The sequence below is a fragment of the Bacillus rossius genome, chromosome 7 (assembly GCF_032445375.1).
Source record: "Bacillus rossius redtenbacheri isolate Brsri chromosome 7, Brsri_v3, whole genome shotgun sequence".
In the NCBI taxonomy this organism is placed as follows: domain Eukaryota; kingdom Metazoa; phylum Arthropoda; class Insecta; order Phasmatodea; family Bacillidae; genus Bacillus; species Bacillus rossius.
The window spans coordinates 71,182,303-71,201,442 of NC_086335.1; the positions used below are offsets into that span (position 1 = coordinate 71,182,303).

General features: G+C 48.8%; 1 protein-coding gene across 1 annotated transcript in view; it reads right to left on the reverse strand.

Annotated features, from left to right (window-relative positions):
- Positions 1 to 19,140, reverse strand: part of LOC134534347 (BAI1-associated protein 3) — a 136,934-nt gene that overhangs the window by 57,680 nt on the left and 60,114 nt on the right. Inside the window, exon 4 of the mRNA XM_063372758.1 lies at positions 8,619 to 8,786. Coding sequence (XP_063228828.1) covers positions 8,619 to 8,786 — 168 coding nt within the window. The remainder of the gene's footprint in view (positions 1 to 8,618; positions 8,787 to 19,140) is intronic.

Sequence of the window (19,140 nt, forward strand, 5' to 3'; positions counted from 1 at the left end):
CCGAGTGTGACTGTACATAGATAAACCTTGATCGCTGAGAAGATTTGAGCGTGACCTCGCGAAACTTCTACGAAAAGGGGGGTTGGGGGAACACAGAGGTCCGGTTACGCTCCGAGTCTACTATAATTCGGGGTTTCCCCTGACAGCAGGGTCTGCGCCACGTGTGACCATGGTCAAGGTATCTTCATACAAGCAAGTCCGCCTAGACAACAGTTACTTTTCTGATTACTCTCATTCATTATTCAGTTTTGGTGTTTTACAGTGGTTGCATGTTCAATTGGTGAAGAATATTCGTGTGATATGTATTTTTTTTGCTAGGAATACTAATTTAATGACCCGTAAGTACAAAGACCCAACTCTATGCAAGAAATCAAGCAAACAGCGGCGTGTATCACTGAACATGCAGGGGTTCGGGATGGCTTAAACAATCATTTATGTGAAGTATGAAATATGCATTGAGTGTAATTTTGTTTGGCGTTCAACATATATGAATATACTAATTAATTTCATTATTACATGTCACTTAATTTTATTTATCTATTAATTAAAAATTGCAGATCACATAAAATGTAGCGTTCTAAGATTTCCTGAAATTATGCAATAACGACATAAATCAGGTGTTCTAAAGAGGAAAGAAAACCATCGTCAAAGAAAAAAGACAAAAAAAAAGAAATACAAATTTATTTTATAGTGGGTCTGTGTCATTTAAGAAAAATGTTGCAGATGAGAAAGAGGAAAGTAAGGAGGCAAATAGTTCTTTAGAAAATCCTAATTGTTTACAAAATTTGAACTAATCATTGTGTACTAATGTTCAAGCTCTAACATTAAGTACCGAGTTGGCTACGACTGTTATCAACTTACCAGATAAGTTATATACAACACTGAATCAAAAAGATATCATTGAAGTGGCTGAGTACCATAGTAGTCTGAATCAGTTTGAAGGGGTGGAAACTGGCCAGTTTGACATTGGATTCCTTACATTCGTGATACTGGCCAACAGAGAAATAGAACAAGCTGTCATAAAGAGGACCTCAGTTGCAAAGTTGTTACATTTCAAATTGCTTCAGTATTGAGTAAAGTGTTTAAACAGTTATTGCATATTTGTCATATTTATATGGGAAAGTATAATGGAAATGTGTTCTCTTCATAGAACATTTTGAAGAAAATTTTCTGGGAAAAAATTACGTAGTGTTGTCATAATTACACACAGCAATACAATATCTTAAATGATTACATTTGTGATTTTTGAAGTGAAAACTTCTATGGGAAGGTTTGGATAGGGATTAAATTCATGTAAGTCGTCATCGGCATGGTCACGTGACGTGTTAACGATAACACTATATATGTTGCTATTAGAGTAACTTATTGTGCTTTTAAATCTTAAGTATACAATTGCTGTGCAGTAAAAAGTGAGTATAAAATATATTAATATTCTGATATAGATACATGGTTTGAATAACGAATAAAACGGAGTATTTGTAGCAATATAACCTAAAAATTAAGAACATCGTAATTTATTTTTTTTATGCCTACTATGCAATTACTATGCAATGCGTATTTTATAGTAATTCAGGAGTTATTTTTACTAACGTGATGAAACTAATTTGTTGTGTGATAATATTTTTTTCGTAAAAATTGCGAAAAAGGTTTTCACTTCGGTCGGCAGTCCTCATGACTGCGGCCCCTAATGTCTCTCACCGACCCTGCTTCCTGGCTGCAATTGTGTTCTGTCGTGGCTGTGCTGCGCTGCGCATGGGAAGCCTTCTTTTCACAGACGAGAGAGCCAAAACCCGAAGTTCCCCGAAGTTCATGCTTTTTTTTCCGTATCTTTAATGTAGCTATCCTAACCAAATCAACCGTCCACAATGTTTTAAAGTATTTATAATGTAGCTAACCTAACATAATTGACCATTAGTACCCTTTTATCAACACCGCCATATTTATTTACAATGAACAAAAAAAAAAACCGAAGATGCACGATCGGGAGTTAGGCTCTCTCGTATGTGAAAAGAAGGTTTCCCCGCTTGCCGAGGTTACAAGATGGCCGCCGCCTGGTGCTGCAGCCTGCCGGGCAGACGGCACAGTTCTGGAACAGGGTCTGTACTGTCGCGGCAATGGCGTCCTTCGCACGACGTCTCTCGCGAGTCCTGGGACAGCCTTGAACAACGGCAACTGCGCGACGAAGAAACAAGTGCGCCGAGAACGGACGGTGGCTGCGAGCTCTAATTAATATAAATGACTAATTACTTCAATTACAAAGGTTCTTGAGGGAAAAAAAAATGTTTCAAAAGGCGGCACATCACGAAGAATTAAGCACATTGTTGACGCACAACCGCCAGCAATCACCGCCGGACTTTTGAAAAGCGTAAAAAGAACCTCCTCCTCTCCCCCCCCCCCCCCCCGCGAGTAACAAGCAGCTGCTCACGCGACGAGGAGAAAACAGAACTACTTCCTAAAACAAACTAACGGGCGGAAGAATACAGGGCGGGTCACGTACTAAAAGGAAGCGGCTTCATCAAGATGGCAGCGAAAGGAAGATAAAAGGGCTTTGGGAATGGAAGGGAAGAGGAGGAAATAAGTAATGGGCCTTCTAAAAGAAGGCAAGGAAAGATATACAGATCCGAAAGAATGAACACTGAATAGAGAATTGTGGAACAGAAAATATAAGAGGTCGGGGGATTCACGTCCTTTTAAAAAAACAGGCACTGCAGAGGGTAGGCGCTCTGGTCCGTTCGTTTCAGAAACCAACTTCGTAAACTCCAAGCAATTTAACTTAACGGCCCATCTGTCTGGCGCGGGCTCGTTGGGAAGAGCAGCCTTCAGATTAAGTCAGATGCCATCATCACTTCGCCTTAGGAAAACCAATTAACTTAATCCCTTAGACATCTCCGAAGAAAAATATAATTTTTGTGCTTTTATAACATATTAAACTTTGAAATTAAATGTAAAAGAATTAACTCTAAAGAACACGGTTTACAATTTCCAAAAATAAAATGCTCCAGTGGCGAAAGGTGTAATAGCAGTTGCACGCAGCCCGCAGCCTCGCACTCAAGGGCGACTGTGCACTTGATGCGCGTACCAATATCGCCCTTAGTGTCCTAGTTTCTGTGCCGTAACAACAATGGTCGCTTTGCTCACGGAAATGTAGGTCTTCCAACCGCGTATGTACTATAAAAAGTAATTAAAATTTTATGTTAATAGACCGATATTTCTGTTTTTATTATTAATGGGTTTTGTTTCTTTCTACTTTAATAAAAAAATGTGGGTTACCATTTTATACCTGTATTACAGTTCATGCCAGTTGTTCTTCATGACAAATTAATTTTATAATAAACAAAATTTAAAAATAAAAGTTCTTTATTGTTTTAGTAAAAAAAAAAATATGTTTTTTTCATCACCACAAAGCACTTGGCAACTAATTTTCACAAAATGATTTGAAGCATATCCAAATCCATTTTGCAGACTGTAACTAAAAATCTATTTTATGTGGAGGCCTATTATAAATAACGGCTTGTGTATATGAAAATACACAATTAACACTCATGCATAAGTTTTGCTTTGCGTGTATCCGTGCATCGTAAAGTATTGTTACAAGTATAACGTGGGGAGAAAACTGGGTTAATTGATTCAGTTTTATTTATTACTAATGTGTACACTATCAATCAGATTGCTGCACTCAAGATCCCTGTCCACAACTATTGGTCACTGACACATGAACACTCTCCACTGGAGCCTAGCTGGACAGTGGCTCGCTCTTCTGTCCGCCTCTGTCTTCCCTCTTCGCACACTCACCCACACCTCGCCGCGGTGCAGTCCTCACCCGACTGGTTCGCCAGGCCTTCTAGCAGGTGTCGCCACCTCTCGCTGATCGCGCGGGTATCGCCGGTATCACTCCCCGAGGGGGAAACTCTCTCCCCTGATCTCAGAACTCTCCGAACCCTCGGAACTCCCGCAGAGGCCGGCGTCGTCGCTTATATGCCCGTGGCGTCCTTCTAGAAGGGACGAGAGCGGCTGTGGCGTGTCGCGTCATCACCGGCCAACCCGGCGCCCCGAAAAGTCCAGAAAGGAGGTGTTCATTCGCGCCACTCCGCGTGGCGGCCTCGGGAAACCCGCAGAATTCCCGGGCCGCTAAAAGGGTCATTGACAATGGCCCGTGGCGGGCCGATGCGCGGGGAGTAGAGGGGGAGGGGGTAGCGAGGACCCATACAACCCGGCCAGGCACGCGTGGCATGTCTTACGTCAGCGGACGGCGCGTGACGTCAGAGGCCGTGCGGGGCCACCAGCCAGCTCCGAACCTGGCGCGCGTCGCAGTCCTGTCTGCGTTCGTAACAGTATTATTTTATCAACACTAAGTACTAAAAAATAGGAAATGAAGATAACTGTTGGGTAACTTGTTTTCACAATAATGTCACAATATGGTACACCAGGTCTTGGGAAAAAAAATAATTATTTGTAGTTTTGATGCGTTGCTGTAACGGTAAAACATTTAAAGGATGATGTGTCATCGCGCAGTAGTTGGAAGAGTAAGGTAAACACTGTAAAATGACTCGCCTTGTGTATTCCTAACACGCAAGCTCCCAACTGCAGGAAGATACGGCTGATTGTCTGTGAGAGGAATGGAGGAGGACGGTGCTACTCCACCGGGGGGCTGACACGTGCCAGAGTGCTGGGCCGCAGGGCTGCCACTACAACAACAGCTCCTCGCCGGCTCGCACCAGGTAGCGTCTCGGGCGTCAGGGTGGCAGTCGCGGTCTGCTGCTGAAGATGGCAACTGCGCTGTCGACCGAAACGTCGGCGACCCTTCGCCTTCGAGACTCGGTTACAACCCAGAGGCCAAGCTACCTCGGGAGCCTGAGATCCTATCTCCTTAATCTTGCCATGTCTTGTTCCAGCATTACACACATCCAGTTTGTGTATTCCAGGAGTAAATAATCTATAACTTCCGTTGAGCATAACATGACGTGCTTAACGAGTACGTAAGCTGTATTGAAGGCATATAGACCAAATAATCTACGAACTGCAGGGACAGAACTAAAAAAAAAAAAAAAAAACCGTTAATCAAATACAATATTACAAGAACGGATCTAATTAGCTAGCTATTGTAATAACTACAACTGGCTACAATGGTCAAAATGGCTCAATTGGCTTGCAGCTAGGCTACATGGATTTTTGAAAGGTAGTATCGAAAAAGAAAGGCTTGTGGTTAGGGGACGCTTGGCATATATGCTTGTAATTGGTATTTACTTGAACTTATTGCACACTGATTTCCTGTGCAGGAATTGAACCGAGTACTACAAGGTCCGTGACGTAATGTTCATATACATTTTTAAATTATAAATTTTTATCCTCGAATTTTTGTTAAATTTATATAAAATAATTACTTTTTGCCCTCCACAGGTTCTAAATGTGGACTAAGAACTATGTGACATAAGTGTGTTTTTATAATAAATATTTGTTCATAATTTTGAATCTCTTTTAGTCAATATTCAGGTATTTCAGGTAAAAATGAACTCTAGGTGTTGCGTCTCGCCTGTCGTCAGATGTCGGCTGAGGTGACGGTCCGGAGATGCTTTTGGACATTTCCAACCACCGACATGTTTCGGGAAACAAAACGAGAAATTGTCCCTTATAACGGGAATTTTTCCCTCGAAAATGGAAATTTTTAATGAATTTTGAGGAATTTTGAATTAATTTGGAGGTCAAGATTACCAAAATATTAATATAAGTATTCGGTTCATCGGGATTTAACTATCATCGTGTAAATATTTCTGTTTTTCTAGTACTTTTCCCAACAATAAAGTTGACAATTACATTACACAATATTTTCCCCTGCTTAAAACATCTTTTTTTTTTTTTTCATTTAAGTCATATAATTTTCCGATTTTGGGGCGTAACTTTACAATTCATTTTTAATTATTACAAATGTATGTATACACAAACTTACATGTCCACCAACTAGAGAGTTAAAAATGATGAACACTATGAAAAAAAAATTAACACACGTTCATGAGAAATGGTTCTTCCCTCGTTGCGATTGGTTTTCTACCAGTGACGTCAACATTACAAGCAACGTTGCCACACTTCCATGGAGACTTGACGTCGACCCGGCAATGTTGATTCTGATAGCCGCCACAGCAGTGAGAGTATCGGGTCATTCCGACAGGGTCGAGAAGAACAGGCCCGCTGGGGCGAGACCCGGGGAGACGGCAGCTGCCCCAGGCGAGGGGCGATGTGTCTCAGGGTCCGACTGCTGTGGGTGGCCCTTGGAGAGAGACTGTCCCGCCCGACTTTTACGAGCCATCGGCAACTTGGCACAACTTTCGCCCCCACTTGAAGTTACAGTGTTTCTGGTCACACAAACTTTGTTTCGAGACGTATTCCAGGTCCCATTTAACTTCGCTTAACGACGCCGCCAGTATGAACTTCCAGCGATCCACCTGGGACCCTGAGAGCACACTGGGGCGCACCTCGTGGGAGGACTTCGGGCCGGTCCACACGCAACGATTTACCTGCGCAGGTCACATCGTTTAGACAAGACGTAGCGTGCAGACAGGAAAACTGCGCAGTTTTGCGAACTGCGCGGAGTCGGAACACGGAGAAGGAAAACTGTGGCCAAGAGCATTATTTATGTCCGCGCAGTTTAGTCGACCTGCACAGACTTGTCGTAGCGTGTGGACACTTCCTCCGTATTCTCCGTGCACGGGGCTCAGTTCTCCCTCGGTATTTGTGCCGGAACAGTGTAATCTGTTCAACGATGACCGATCTGCGACAGTGTTCACGTCAATTTCTAACAGAGTTCATTGGTCTGTACAAGTCCTTTCCGTGTTTGTGGTGGGTCAAATCAAAAGAATATAGCGATAGGGACAAAAAAAAGTCAAGCGTATGAAGCACTTGTGCAAAAATACAAAGAGGTTGACATCGCGGCAAACAGAGATAAAATCACAAAAAAAAAAAATTCTTTGAGGTCGGTATACCGGAAAGAATTGGCCAAAGGAAGGAATTCTCGCGACTGATAGGATGAAACTTGGCTGCAAACTGTGTTGTGTGGACACGGCTAAACTGCAACCTTTTGTTTGCACAGTTTTGCCTGCGCAGTCAAAACTGTGTACAAAACGTTGCGTGTGGACCGGCCTTTACACAGCGCGATCCTGGCCAGCAAGAGCGTACTTGCCGAGGAGTTCCTGCAGTTGAAATACTCCCAGGAGAAATGTATACTTCTCAGATTATGCATATACAGCTGCGAGACGTTTACCCACATATGTACTTGTTTGTACGACTGCGGTGTGGGATTAGGAAGTTTAAACTAGTCCCAAGAGTGTAACCCGCTCATTAGTTGAACCACAGGTGGATGTGTAAGTTACACACTCGCTAGCAGTACCGCAGGTGGACATGAAAGTTATACACGCCAATTTTAATTTCACTTTTATTCGCATAAGAAAATATTTGTTATCATTATTATTAATCTATAGAAAGAAACAAATCATTTTTAAGAGAAATAAGTGTGTACTCTAGTATAACATTAATAACGAATAAAGTCAAAAGAATACTGCAAGAAACTGCAAGACATAAACAGCAAAAAGCTCCAGACAACTAGATATTACGGTAAGAAGACCGAAGAACTAAGATAACAACAAAGGCTACTAACTCCTAGTGAAACCTAAAATGTGCTCGCATCCAGGTGGTTGCAACAAACAGAGCATGCATGTGCTCGGACACATCTGCCAGCGCGTGTCGGAACACGTCAGACTCTTGTCTACCCGCCGGGTTGGTTACTCCATCTTCTGGTCGTTACTACTTACTAGAGACTGGAAAAATTCGCGGATTGATTTAGCGATAAGCTAGAATACAAACTCGTTTAAAATCACGCTGCTTTAGTGATTGGACAAAAATTTACCCGAACGACTATAAGCCAAAGAAAAACCCTCGACAAAAGAAGTATCAAATCACGAGCATCCTGGTTAACAAGTGTCATGAGTAAGTAGCCAATGAGTAGCTGTTATTTGTCCAAGCACCTATAGGATCGTGGAGTCTATCCTAGAGGTCATTGAAGACGCGAATTTTTCCAGTCCCTACTACTTACTTCTTGGGCACACTAAACTACATTTAACTGAAACTTCGTCACGATAGCGCTGTTGCATTCTACGTTTATATTCTAGAGTTACAACAGATTTCTCTCGCCTCTGGAATAAAAGTAAATGGTAACAGTTTTATTTCCAACAGAATCCCAAAATTATTCAAATATAAATTATAAATAAAAAATAAGTAAGCAAAGATACATTGCTAGAGACCGGAAAAATTCACGAGTTGATTTCGCGATAGGCTAAAATACAAATCGTTATACTTTAGTGCTGCCTCTGCTATTGGCTCACAACTCACCTGGATGACTCTGAGCTTTATCGAATCACAGGCTGCTTCGCTGGGACGTCTCACAAGACAGCAACCAATGAGTGGGTGGCATTTGACCGAGTGTACGTAGAACTATGGAGTTCATCCTACAGGCCATTGAACCCGCGAATTTTTCCTGTCCCTGTACATTGCATTACACTATAAAATGAAATGAATTGTTAGAGAGAACATGATATTAAAGATGCCGAACGCGTGGTTCGGAGAGCACGTACCTTCTCCTCGCTGGCGATGGCCATGAACTTGCGGTGCATCTCCGACGATATGCCGAACGCCTCTTGCGCGTACAGGTACAGGTCCTCCTTGTAGTGGGCGTACTGGCCGGTGCTGGCGCCCACCTTGTTGCTGATGGTGTACAGCACCTCCACGTACAACTGCTCCAGCTGCAACACACACACGAGCCCTCGCTGCTGGAGCCCGCCCCACGCGCTGCCTCTGTCTCTCATGTCCGCGCCAGCGGCTCCTGTCGGCGGAGCAGACAGTCCAGAGCCAGTCTGCTGACGCCTGCTCCAGCTGCAACACACACACGAGCCCTCGCTGCTGGAGCCCGCCCCACGCGCTGCCTCTGTCTCTCATGTCCGCGCCAGCGGCTCCTGTCGGCGGAGCACACAGTCCAGAGCCAGTCTGCTGACGCCTGCTCCAGCTGCAACACACACACGAGCCCTCGCTGCTGGAGCCCGCCCCACGCGCTGCCTCTGTCTCTCATGTCCGCGCCAGCGGCTCCTGTCGGCGGAGCAGACAGTCCAGAGCCAGTCTGCTGACGCCTGCTCCAGCTGCAATGACGCCTGCTCCAGCTGCAACACACACACGAGCCCTCGCTGCTGGAGCCCGCCCCACGCGCTGCCTCTGTCTCTCATGTCCGCGCCAGCGGCTCCTGTCGGCGGAGCAGACAGTCCAGAGCCAGTCTGCTGACGCCTGCTCCAGCTGCAACACACACACGAGCCCTCGCTGCTGGAGCCCGCCCCACGCGCTGCCTCTGTCTCTCATGTCCGCGCCAGCGGCTCCTGTCGGCGGAGCAGACAGTCCAGAGCCAGTCTGCTGACGCCTGCTCCAGCTGCAACACACACACGAGCCCTCGCTGCTGGAGCCCGCCCCACGCGCTGCCTCTGTCTCTCATGTCCGCGCCAGCGGCTCCTGTCGGCGGAGCAGACAGTCCAGAGCCAGTCTGCTGACGCCTGCTCCAGCTGCAACACACACACGAGCCCTCGCTGCTGGAGCCCGCCCCACGCGCTGCCTCTGTCTCTCATGTCCGCGCCAGCGGCTCCTGTCGGCGGAGCAGACAGTCCAGAGCCAGTCTGCTGACGCCTGCTCCAGCTGCAACACACACACGAGCCCTCGCTGCTGGAGCCCGCCCCACGCGCTGCCTCTGTCTCTCATGTCCGCGCCAGCGGCTCCTGTCGGCGGAGCAGACAGTCCAGAGCCAGTCTGCTGACGCCTGCTCCAGCTGCAACACACACACGAGCCCTCGCTGCTGGAGCCCGCCCCACGCGCTGCCTCTGTCTCTCATGTCCGCGCCAGCGGCTCCTGTCGGCGGAGCACACAGTCCAGAGCCAGTCTGCTGACGCCTGCTCCAGCTGCAACACACACACGAGCCCTCGCTGCTGGAGCCCGCCCCACGCGCTGCCTCTGTCTCTCATGTCCGCGCCAGCGGCTCCTGTCGGCGGAGCAGACAGTCCAGAGCCAGTCTGCTGACGCCTGCTCCAGCTGCAACACACACACGAGCCCTCGCTGCTGGAGCCCGCCCCACGCGCTGCCTCTGTCTCTCATGTCCGCGCCAGCGGCTCCTGTCGGCGGAGCACACAGTCCAGAGCCAGTCTGCTGACGCCTGCTCCAGCTGCAATACACACACGAGCCCTCGCTGCTGGAGCCCGCCCCACGCGCTGCCTCTGTCTCTCATGTCCGCGCCAGCGGCTCCTGTCGGCGGAGCACACAGTCCAGAGCCAGTCTGCTGACGCCTGCTCCAGCTGCAACACACACACGAGCCCTCGCTGCTGGAGCCCGCCCCACGCGCTGCCTCTGTCTCTCATGTCCGCGCCAGCGGCTCCTGTCGGCGGAGCAGACAGTCCAGAGCCAGTCTGCTGACGCCTGCTCCAGCTGCAACACACACACGAGCCCTCGCTGCTGGAGCCCGCCCCACGCGCTGCCTCTGTCTCTCATGTCCGCGCCAGCGGCTCCTGTCGGCGGAGCACACAGTCCAGAGCCAGTCTGCTGACGCCTGCTCCAGCTGCAACACACACACGAGCCCTCGCTGCTGGAGCCCGCCCCACGCGCTGCCTCTGTCTCTCATGTCCGCGCCAGCGGCTCCTGTCGGCGGACCACACAGTCCAGAGCCAGTCTGCTGACGCCTGCTCCAGCTGCAACACACACACGAGCCCTCGCTGCTGGAGCCCGCCCCACGCGCTGCCTCTGTCTCTCATGTCCGCGCCAGCGGCTCCTGTCGGCGGACCACACAGTCCAGAGCCAGTCTGCTGACGCCTGCTCCAGCTGCAACACACACACGAGCCCTCGCTGCTGGAGCCCGCCCCACGCGCTGCCTCTGTCTCTCATGTCCGCGCCAGCGGCTCCTGTCGGCGGAGCAGACAGTCCAGAGCCAGTCTGCTGACGCCTGCTCCAGCTGCAACACACACACGAGCCCTCGCTGCTGGAGCCCGCCCCACGCGCTGCCTCTGTCTCTCATGTCCGCGCCAGCGGCTCCTGTCGGCGGAGCAGACAGTCCAGAGCCAGTCTGCTGACGCCTGCTCCAGCTGCAACACACACACGAGCCCTCGCTGCTGGAGCCCGCCCCACGCGCTGCCTCTGTCTCTCATGTCCGCGCCAGCGGCTCCTGTCGGCGGAGCAGACAGTCCAGAGCCAGTCTGCTGACGCCTGCTCCAGCTGCAACACACACACGAGCCCTCGCTGCTGGAGCCCGCCCCACGCGCTGCCTCTGTCTCTCATGTCCGCGCCAGCGGCTCCTGTCGGCGGACCAGACAGTCCAGAGCCAGTCTGCTGACGCCTGCTCCAGCTGCAACACACACACGAGCCCTCGCTGCTGGAGCCCGCCCCACGCGCTGCCTCTGTCTCTCATGTCCGCGCCAGCGGCTCCTGTCGGCGGACCACACAGTCCAGAGCCAGTCTGCTGACGCCTGCTCCAGCTGCAACACACACACGAGCCCTCGCTGCTGGAGCCCGCCCCACGCGCTGCCTCTGTCTCTCATGTCCGCGCCAGCGGCTCCTGTCGGCGGACCACACAGTCCAGAGCCAGTCTGCTGACGCCTGCTCCAGCTGCAACACACACACGAGCCCTCGCTGCTGGAGCCCGCCCCACGCGCTGCCTCTGTCTCTCATGTCCGCGCCAGCGGCTCCTGTCGGCGGACCACACAGTCCAGAGCCAGTCTGCTGACGCCTGCTCCAGCTGCAACACACACACGAGCCCTCGCTGCTGGAGCCCGCCCCACGCGCTGCCTCTGTCTCTCATGTCCGCGCCAGCGGCTCCTGTCGGCGGAGCAGACAGTCCAGAGCCAGTCTGCTGACGCCTGCTCCAGCTGCAACACACACACGAGCCCTCGCTGCTGGAGCCCGCCCCACGCGCTGCCTCTGTCTCTCATGTCCGCGCCAGCGGCTCCTGTCGGCGGAGCAGACAGTCCAGAGCCAGTCTGCTGACGCCTGCTCCAGCTGCAACACACACACGAGCCCTCGCTGCTGGAGCCCGCCCCACGCGCTGCCTCTGTCTCTCATGTCCGCGCCAGCGGCTCCTGTCGGCGGAGCAGACAGTCCAGAGCCAGTCTGCTGACGCCTGCTCCAGCTGCAACACACACACGAGCCCTCGCTGCTGGAGCCCGCCCCACGCGCTGCCTCTGTCTCTCATGTCCGCGCCAGCGGCTCCTGTCGGCGGAGCAGACAGTCCAGAGCCAGTCTGCTGACGCCTGCTCCAGCTGCAACACACACACGAGCCCTCGCTGCTGGAGCCCGCCCCACGCGCTGCCTCTGTCTCTCATGTCCGCGCCAGCGGCTCCTGTCGGCGGAGCAGACAGTCCAGAGCCAGTCTGCTGACGCCTGCTCCAGCTGCAACACACACACGAGCCCTCGCTGCTGGAGCCCGCCCCACGCGCTGCCTCTGTCTCTCATGTCCGCGCCAGCGGCTCCTGTCGGCGGAGCACACAGTCCAGAGCCAGTCTGCTGACGCCTGCGACGGCAGCGCCTCTCGCGGCAGCAGCGGGAACCAGGAGTCGCTCCAGAGCTGTCATCTCTCACGCAGTCCCCTCCAGGACTCCGCGCGCTCACGTTTATTAATGGAAAACAAAAGAATGAGTGCCGCTTAGAATGGTTACCACGGGAAATTAAAAAAAAAAATAACGTAAAAACGAGATTACAGAAATAGAATCACAGATAGTTTAGAAAAAAATGCCTACGGAGTTGAGTTTTAGGTGTACGTGTCTGGTGACAGCCTAGGTTCAAGCTACTTGTGCAACTGGGCCCTAGTGGAACTAGCGCACTATGCTGCATGCCAGTGTCTGACCACTCGCAGCACAGTCCAGTCTTAAGCCGTTCCCAGAACTCGAGTCATGAAGTGCCTCGTTCCCAGGAAGATGTGTGCGTCACTTCGTGCTGAAGACAGGTCGTCTGTCTCAGGCCGGCCCCGCTGCTAGGGGCTGGTTGCAGCGGCCCACCCTCTCGGCGCACTGCGAACCACTTATTACACGGGCGTAACTGCGGCCCGGCACGGCCCATCGCGGTGTCTCTGGTGCCGGCAATGGCCGCCAGGCGCGCCGCTGTCCGACGAGGATGGAGATGCAACTTCACTATCGCGACATCGACCCTGCCTCCCCCCTGACGCGCCTTACAGAGCAATTACAACTGCTCCGGACTGATGTGCGCCGCACGTGCCTGCTCTGTTCCAAGGAGCCGTGGAAGCCAGGCGCTGGAGGTCAAAAACCACGCCTGATCTGAATAACCAAACTTGGTTGTCTGCAAAGTCGGTTTACGGACGATAGCTTAACGTGACAACATCATAACAAAACATTGATGAAATGATTGCATACTTTTATGAATAAAATTGAATCATTTTTATTGAATTATCACTATTTTGTATGGATACAAAGAAGGAGTGAAATGAAATCTACAATTTAATTGATAAATTTACTTTTATTTGCACTCATTAATTCAAATATGTTTATTACTTTAACGAAGAGATTATTTTAACTATAACTTTTATACATGTTTGCTATTTAACTTCTTCCAATCTGTGTTATTCTGTTAAGGATGGACGATGATAGGAAAAGTAGAAAACGAATGGGAGTGTTTCAAGTTTAATGTGCCTCGAAAAAGTCAAATCGATGGTTGTTCCAATCGAGTGGAAGAGAGATAGATGCGGCGCAAGCGTACAATGAGCGTAACGGGACACAGCGCAACGGTACACTTTTTTGTGCGTGCAGCCGGCGTTCATCGATTTATTAGACGTTGTCACGTCAAAAACACTCTTCTTGACGCCAGGCGGGACGCGCGAACCTTTACTGTACAGTCTGTACACGAACCAGTGGGTCCACTGAGCGCTCAGCAGTACTGTGCCAGCGGCCGCCAGTCAGCACGGCTTCCGAGTGGATTTAGTCATCGTCTATTGGCTGCAACCGGACAGGAATAATACAAACATACCTATATGCAAGCGAGAAAATATTAAACCACGATGGCGTACAAACTAATCGGCATATATTCCCCAGAATATGTAAAAATAACTTGTTCTTAAGCATGCAGTATGAATAAACCTACTAAATACACGATACAACGCTCTAGGGACTGGAAAAATTCGCGAGTTTCAATGACCACTAGGATAGACTCTACGATTCTCTATGTACTCAGGCAACTATCACCTGGTCATTGGCTACCGACTCGGGACACCTGTTTACTGCGAGTCTTATGATTCGATACTTCTTCTGTTGAGTGTTTGCCATTGGCTCAGAGTCCTTCAGGTAAATTGCGGTCCAATCACTGACGCAGCATTAAGGTAAACGAGTTTGGATTCCAGCCTGTCTCAAAAGGAATCCACGATTCTTTCCGGTCTCTAGTTATTAGAAATGGAAAAACAAAGAGCTGAAAGTGAGGAGAAGAGGATAATACGGCCATGTTGGACATCTCGACAGTCTCTCGTCATGTACCCACGTGAGTACGACTAGCCAAAACCAGCTGGCCCAGACTTGAATACACGCAATTGCTAACCAGTAGTGCCTACTCCGACACGAACGGGGCTGGCACGTAAGAGTATTGAATGTAGTTTCAAACTTGGGCACAGAAAGAGATGACGAGGCAGGCGCCGGGTTTAGAGGAAGGGCGTATCTGCGCCGCGCCGCTAATGACGGTGTGTTTGCGCACACACGCAGTTGGCTGGGTGGAGACGCCCAGCTGTCGCCACCGCACGAGCCCAGGTGCGTGGCCCACATGGGCCCAGGGGTGTCCAGCGCTGGTGACAAACACCGCCTTCGCCATTACCCGTACTCTCACGGGTATGTGGCAAAGAGGCTCCCGCCTACTTGGCGTAGCCTAGAGCGCTGCTGCTCAGTGCTGAGAAATGGCGTTCTTCTTTCACGCAACACACCCGCGGGCCGAAGCTTCCAAGATGGCGGACTCGTGACCCTTTCAGCCTTGGACACAAATATCAAGCGGACCACAAATCCACGTCTCCAACCCCCTCGCATGGTAGACTCCTCTGCTCTGTCCAACTCTTCATCCGGACCATCCTCTGTCTCCTGCATCCTCCTACACTTGATGCATGCTTTGAATATATATACTGTATAGAAGTCGCCAGCCCAGGTTAAAATTTCTAATACGGTTTTGAGGTAGTTGGTTAATTCACCGCCGCAATCGCCACCGTCTCTAGGGCATTGACTTGTGGTGGTCCCTAGCGGACAAGTGTCGAACTCTTCAAACACCCCTTCCCCCTACAGTTTAACGACCTTGAACTGCAGTGAATGATGGATGGGGGGTGCGGGGAATGATAGCGGGCGATAGTGCTGCGCTCTAACGTGTAAATAACAACTAAGAAGATACAGGGCGTTACGGCAGCGCACTGCAGCGGCGAAGTTCCCAAGCTGCTCATCATACTCTCCTGAAAAACGTAGAGTAAATCCTATCCACTCGCGACTTCTATACAGTATATATATTCAAAGATGAATGCTTATTTGCTCCCCACATGGCTGTGCCCAGGGTCTTCCCCGTGTCCATGCAGGTTTTACACCGGCACAACCTATATCTAGTTATATTCTAGTGAGGGGAGTTAGTCACGGCGCCAATCGCTGCCATGGCTGGCCAATCCCCGCACAAAGCACACGACGCATGCGACCCTCTCCCTGCACGGCTAATCCCAGCCTGACCAGGCGTATAGGCTTCATCCTGAGACGCACCTAGGACCCTACTTAACCTACACCATTCCCAAATACAAACGAGTGTTAAGTCGTGGATGACAGTGTTTCGGGGCGGATACGTTTGACGTCTTACGTGACTTGTTTGAAATGTACGCCATGTATCGAGAATAATGCATCTTGGCTACCAACTTTATATATGTATAACCGCCTACTGGACGTGGCTGGCCACCAACTGGTCGAGTTAGCCTGACCGAGCGGCTGACGAAGAAACGGACTTCTGCTCCCGGCGGCGAGGGGGCGTGGACACCCCTGTACGCCACGGGATCCAGGGGTGGCCAGGACGGGCTCGCCATTAGGGGCGAGGGGGCGTGGACACCCCTGTACGCCGCGGGATCCAGGGGTGGCCAGGAGGGGCTCGCCATTAGGGGCGAGGTGGCGTGGACACCCCTGTACGCCGCGGGATCCAGGGGTGGTCAGGACGGGCTCGCCATTAGGGTCGAGGGGGCGTGGACACCCCTGTGCGCCGCGGGATCCAGGGGTGGCCAGGAGGGGCTCGCCATTAGGGTCGAGGGGGCGTGGACACCCCTGTACGCCGCGGGATCCAGGGGTGGTCAGGACGGGCTCGCCATTAGGGTCGAGGGGGCGTGGACACCCCTGTGCGCCGCGGGATCCAGGGGTGGCCAGGAGGGGCTCGCCGCGGGAACCCTGCAGGGCGAGGAGTGGGGCAGAGTGGTCCACCCCCCCCCCCCCCCCCTGGCGAAGACTCACTCCTGCGCCACGGGAAGTTGAAAGCCCTGCTCCGCCCCCTTCCCCTCCCTTCATAGACAACAAGTTCTCAACCCCTCAACCCCTGCCGCACAGGAGCAGGACAGAGTTCAGACTACTGCGCTTCGCCGCAAGACATGCCGTGCAGACATCTGTTATTGGCATTCCAATTGCTTAGTCGTTACATGCAGTACATCTTACAAACTTAGCATCGCTACGCTGTGCACACCTAATGCTGACACTAGTGCCTTTTGAAACCAGGAGCAAGAATACGTGACATTTGCCATGTTTTGAACGGTTTTTTTTTGTGTTCGCGGGCATGCACCGAGGCGCGATGCAAACGACGAGAACAACTGAATTATGTTTATTACAATTCACAGATGCGATACGTCACCAACTTGATCTCGCACAGCAAGAAAATGTTACCTTCCTATCTCATTTTATGTAACTGAATGGCTAAGCTTATAAAGGCGTTGTTGCGGAGTCTTCTCGTCCCTCAACAAATATTTAAGCATATTAACGGGAAAAGAAACAATTCTTAATCCACTTTTTTCCATATGGAACAAAATATTAAATAAACATAAAAATTCTAAACAATTTTTTTTTAAAATAATAATATATCTTAAAATCAAACGTGTGCTGTAATATCACAGACTTATTTATGATAGTTTATACAGTCGCATTTTTATTTGAAACTAGCTGACCCGGCGAACTTTGTTCCACCTTAGAGGCAATAAATGAGCAGATTTTGGATTTTATTAAATTCAATTTTTTATTAAGAAAATAAATATAAATAAAAAATCAAGTATTTTAATGATTCTTTATTGGCCATGTATTTTGGTGCATGGGTTGCACTCTTCATTGAAGCACCTTGTACTTGATAAATTTCTTCCTGTGCGTCGAAAATTATCTAGTTGTTGATCTCTGAGGTTTGCTCGACGATTTCGCATTGGCAACTGAGCCGTTTCGGGCTGCCTCGCTTTGCTCTTGTGATTGAGAAGCACGAAGTCGAGCCATGCTAACGCGGCGCTCTCCACGTGCAATTTCTTGTTCTTCCTCAGTCCTTTCATTCGCTATGTTTCGAATCCTAGTTGCATTACGGCCTTGTCGGGAAAGATTTGATCGTCTTGGTCGCGGCATGGTATTGTTAATGATAATATCGGCACGATAAGCCAATAGAAACTCTAAAAAAACACTTCAACCGGTCAACTTTAAAATTTTACATTGTCAAAATTTCAACCATACTTAACGATAGACAACATTACGTTTAGCTGTCAGTTGTGTTTTGTTATTCCATCATTCCATGTCAGTTGCGTTTTGCTATACCATTTTTAACAAATGAACGGCTAGACTGATGTTTTGACTGATAAATTTTTCGTTTTGCTTTCACTTGCGTTTTGTTATATCACTTTTTTTACACGCTTTATATTAGCTTCACCTGTATGTTTGTTTGTTTTTATTTTTGTAACCGACTCCTTTGGGTGCGATTTTGACCCACTTTAAACGGCCAGATTTCATTCAAACTTTGTAGATTTATCGAGGACTGATGACAATACACTAATTTGATAAGATTATTCCATTATTCAATTTGCAAAATAAGATTTTCGTCAATTTATATAATTTCACAATATTTATTAGGCTTTGTTTATATCGTGCCAAAGACAAACTGAAAGAAAAGAGTTCGTACATTGTAAAGAATACCATTTCGCTCATGTGCGAACTCTTTTCTTTCAGTTTGTCTTTGGCGCGATATAAACAAAGTCAACTAAATATTGTGACATTTAACTAAATGAAAAGTGACATTTAATTAAATGAAAAGTGAGAGTGGCTTATGATTATTGTGAACAATATACTTTCTTGATTTTCTATTTTTTAGTTTGGTTTTATATATAAAGCGTGTTTTTTTAGTTTTTTTAAACTATTATTTTTTTCCCCCGGTAACAGGATAAAAAGTATCCTATGTCCGTCTCCTGGTTCTAAGCTACCTCCCTACCAATTTTCAGCCAAATCGGTTCAGCCGTTCTTGAGTTATAAATAGTGTAACTAACACGACTTTCTTTTATATATATATAGATAAAGAGTACATCAAATTTATTATCCAAAGCGTTGGTTGATTCTTAGCTTAGTATTACTGAAATAAAAACTTAATGGTGACCAGGTCCTTAAAAACTTTTTATTTTTGAAATTATTTTTCAAATCACATATATCTTTAAAATAATATCAGTTCGTTACTAAAATTTCATCTTCCTCCTGAAGCTTTTCCGTGGACTCGTTTTGCCCATACGAGGATACAAGTACATTGTTGCAGTAACCAAGCATCCGTAATCTGAAATGTTATTTAAACAAGTAAAATATCGACATCTGTTCCAGTGTTTTGATTCTTTTCTTCGCTGAGTGACAGCAGTTTTCACAAGCTCAACAATGCCTCCGCCGCAACAATAGCCTTTGTGGAGAGCAATCTGCGAGCACGGACAAGTTCTGACAACTGTTGAACGTCTCATCGGAATACGGCTTTCATTTTCTCTCATTCGAGTTTGGTTGGCTTTCCTGCTCAAAAGCCGGCAGTATCAGGCAATATTTTTTTGTGTATTTTTTTTAAAATATTTTATTATTAAATGACATGCCTTTTTCACTCATT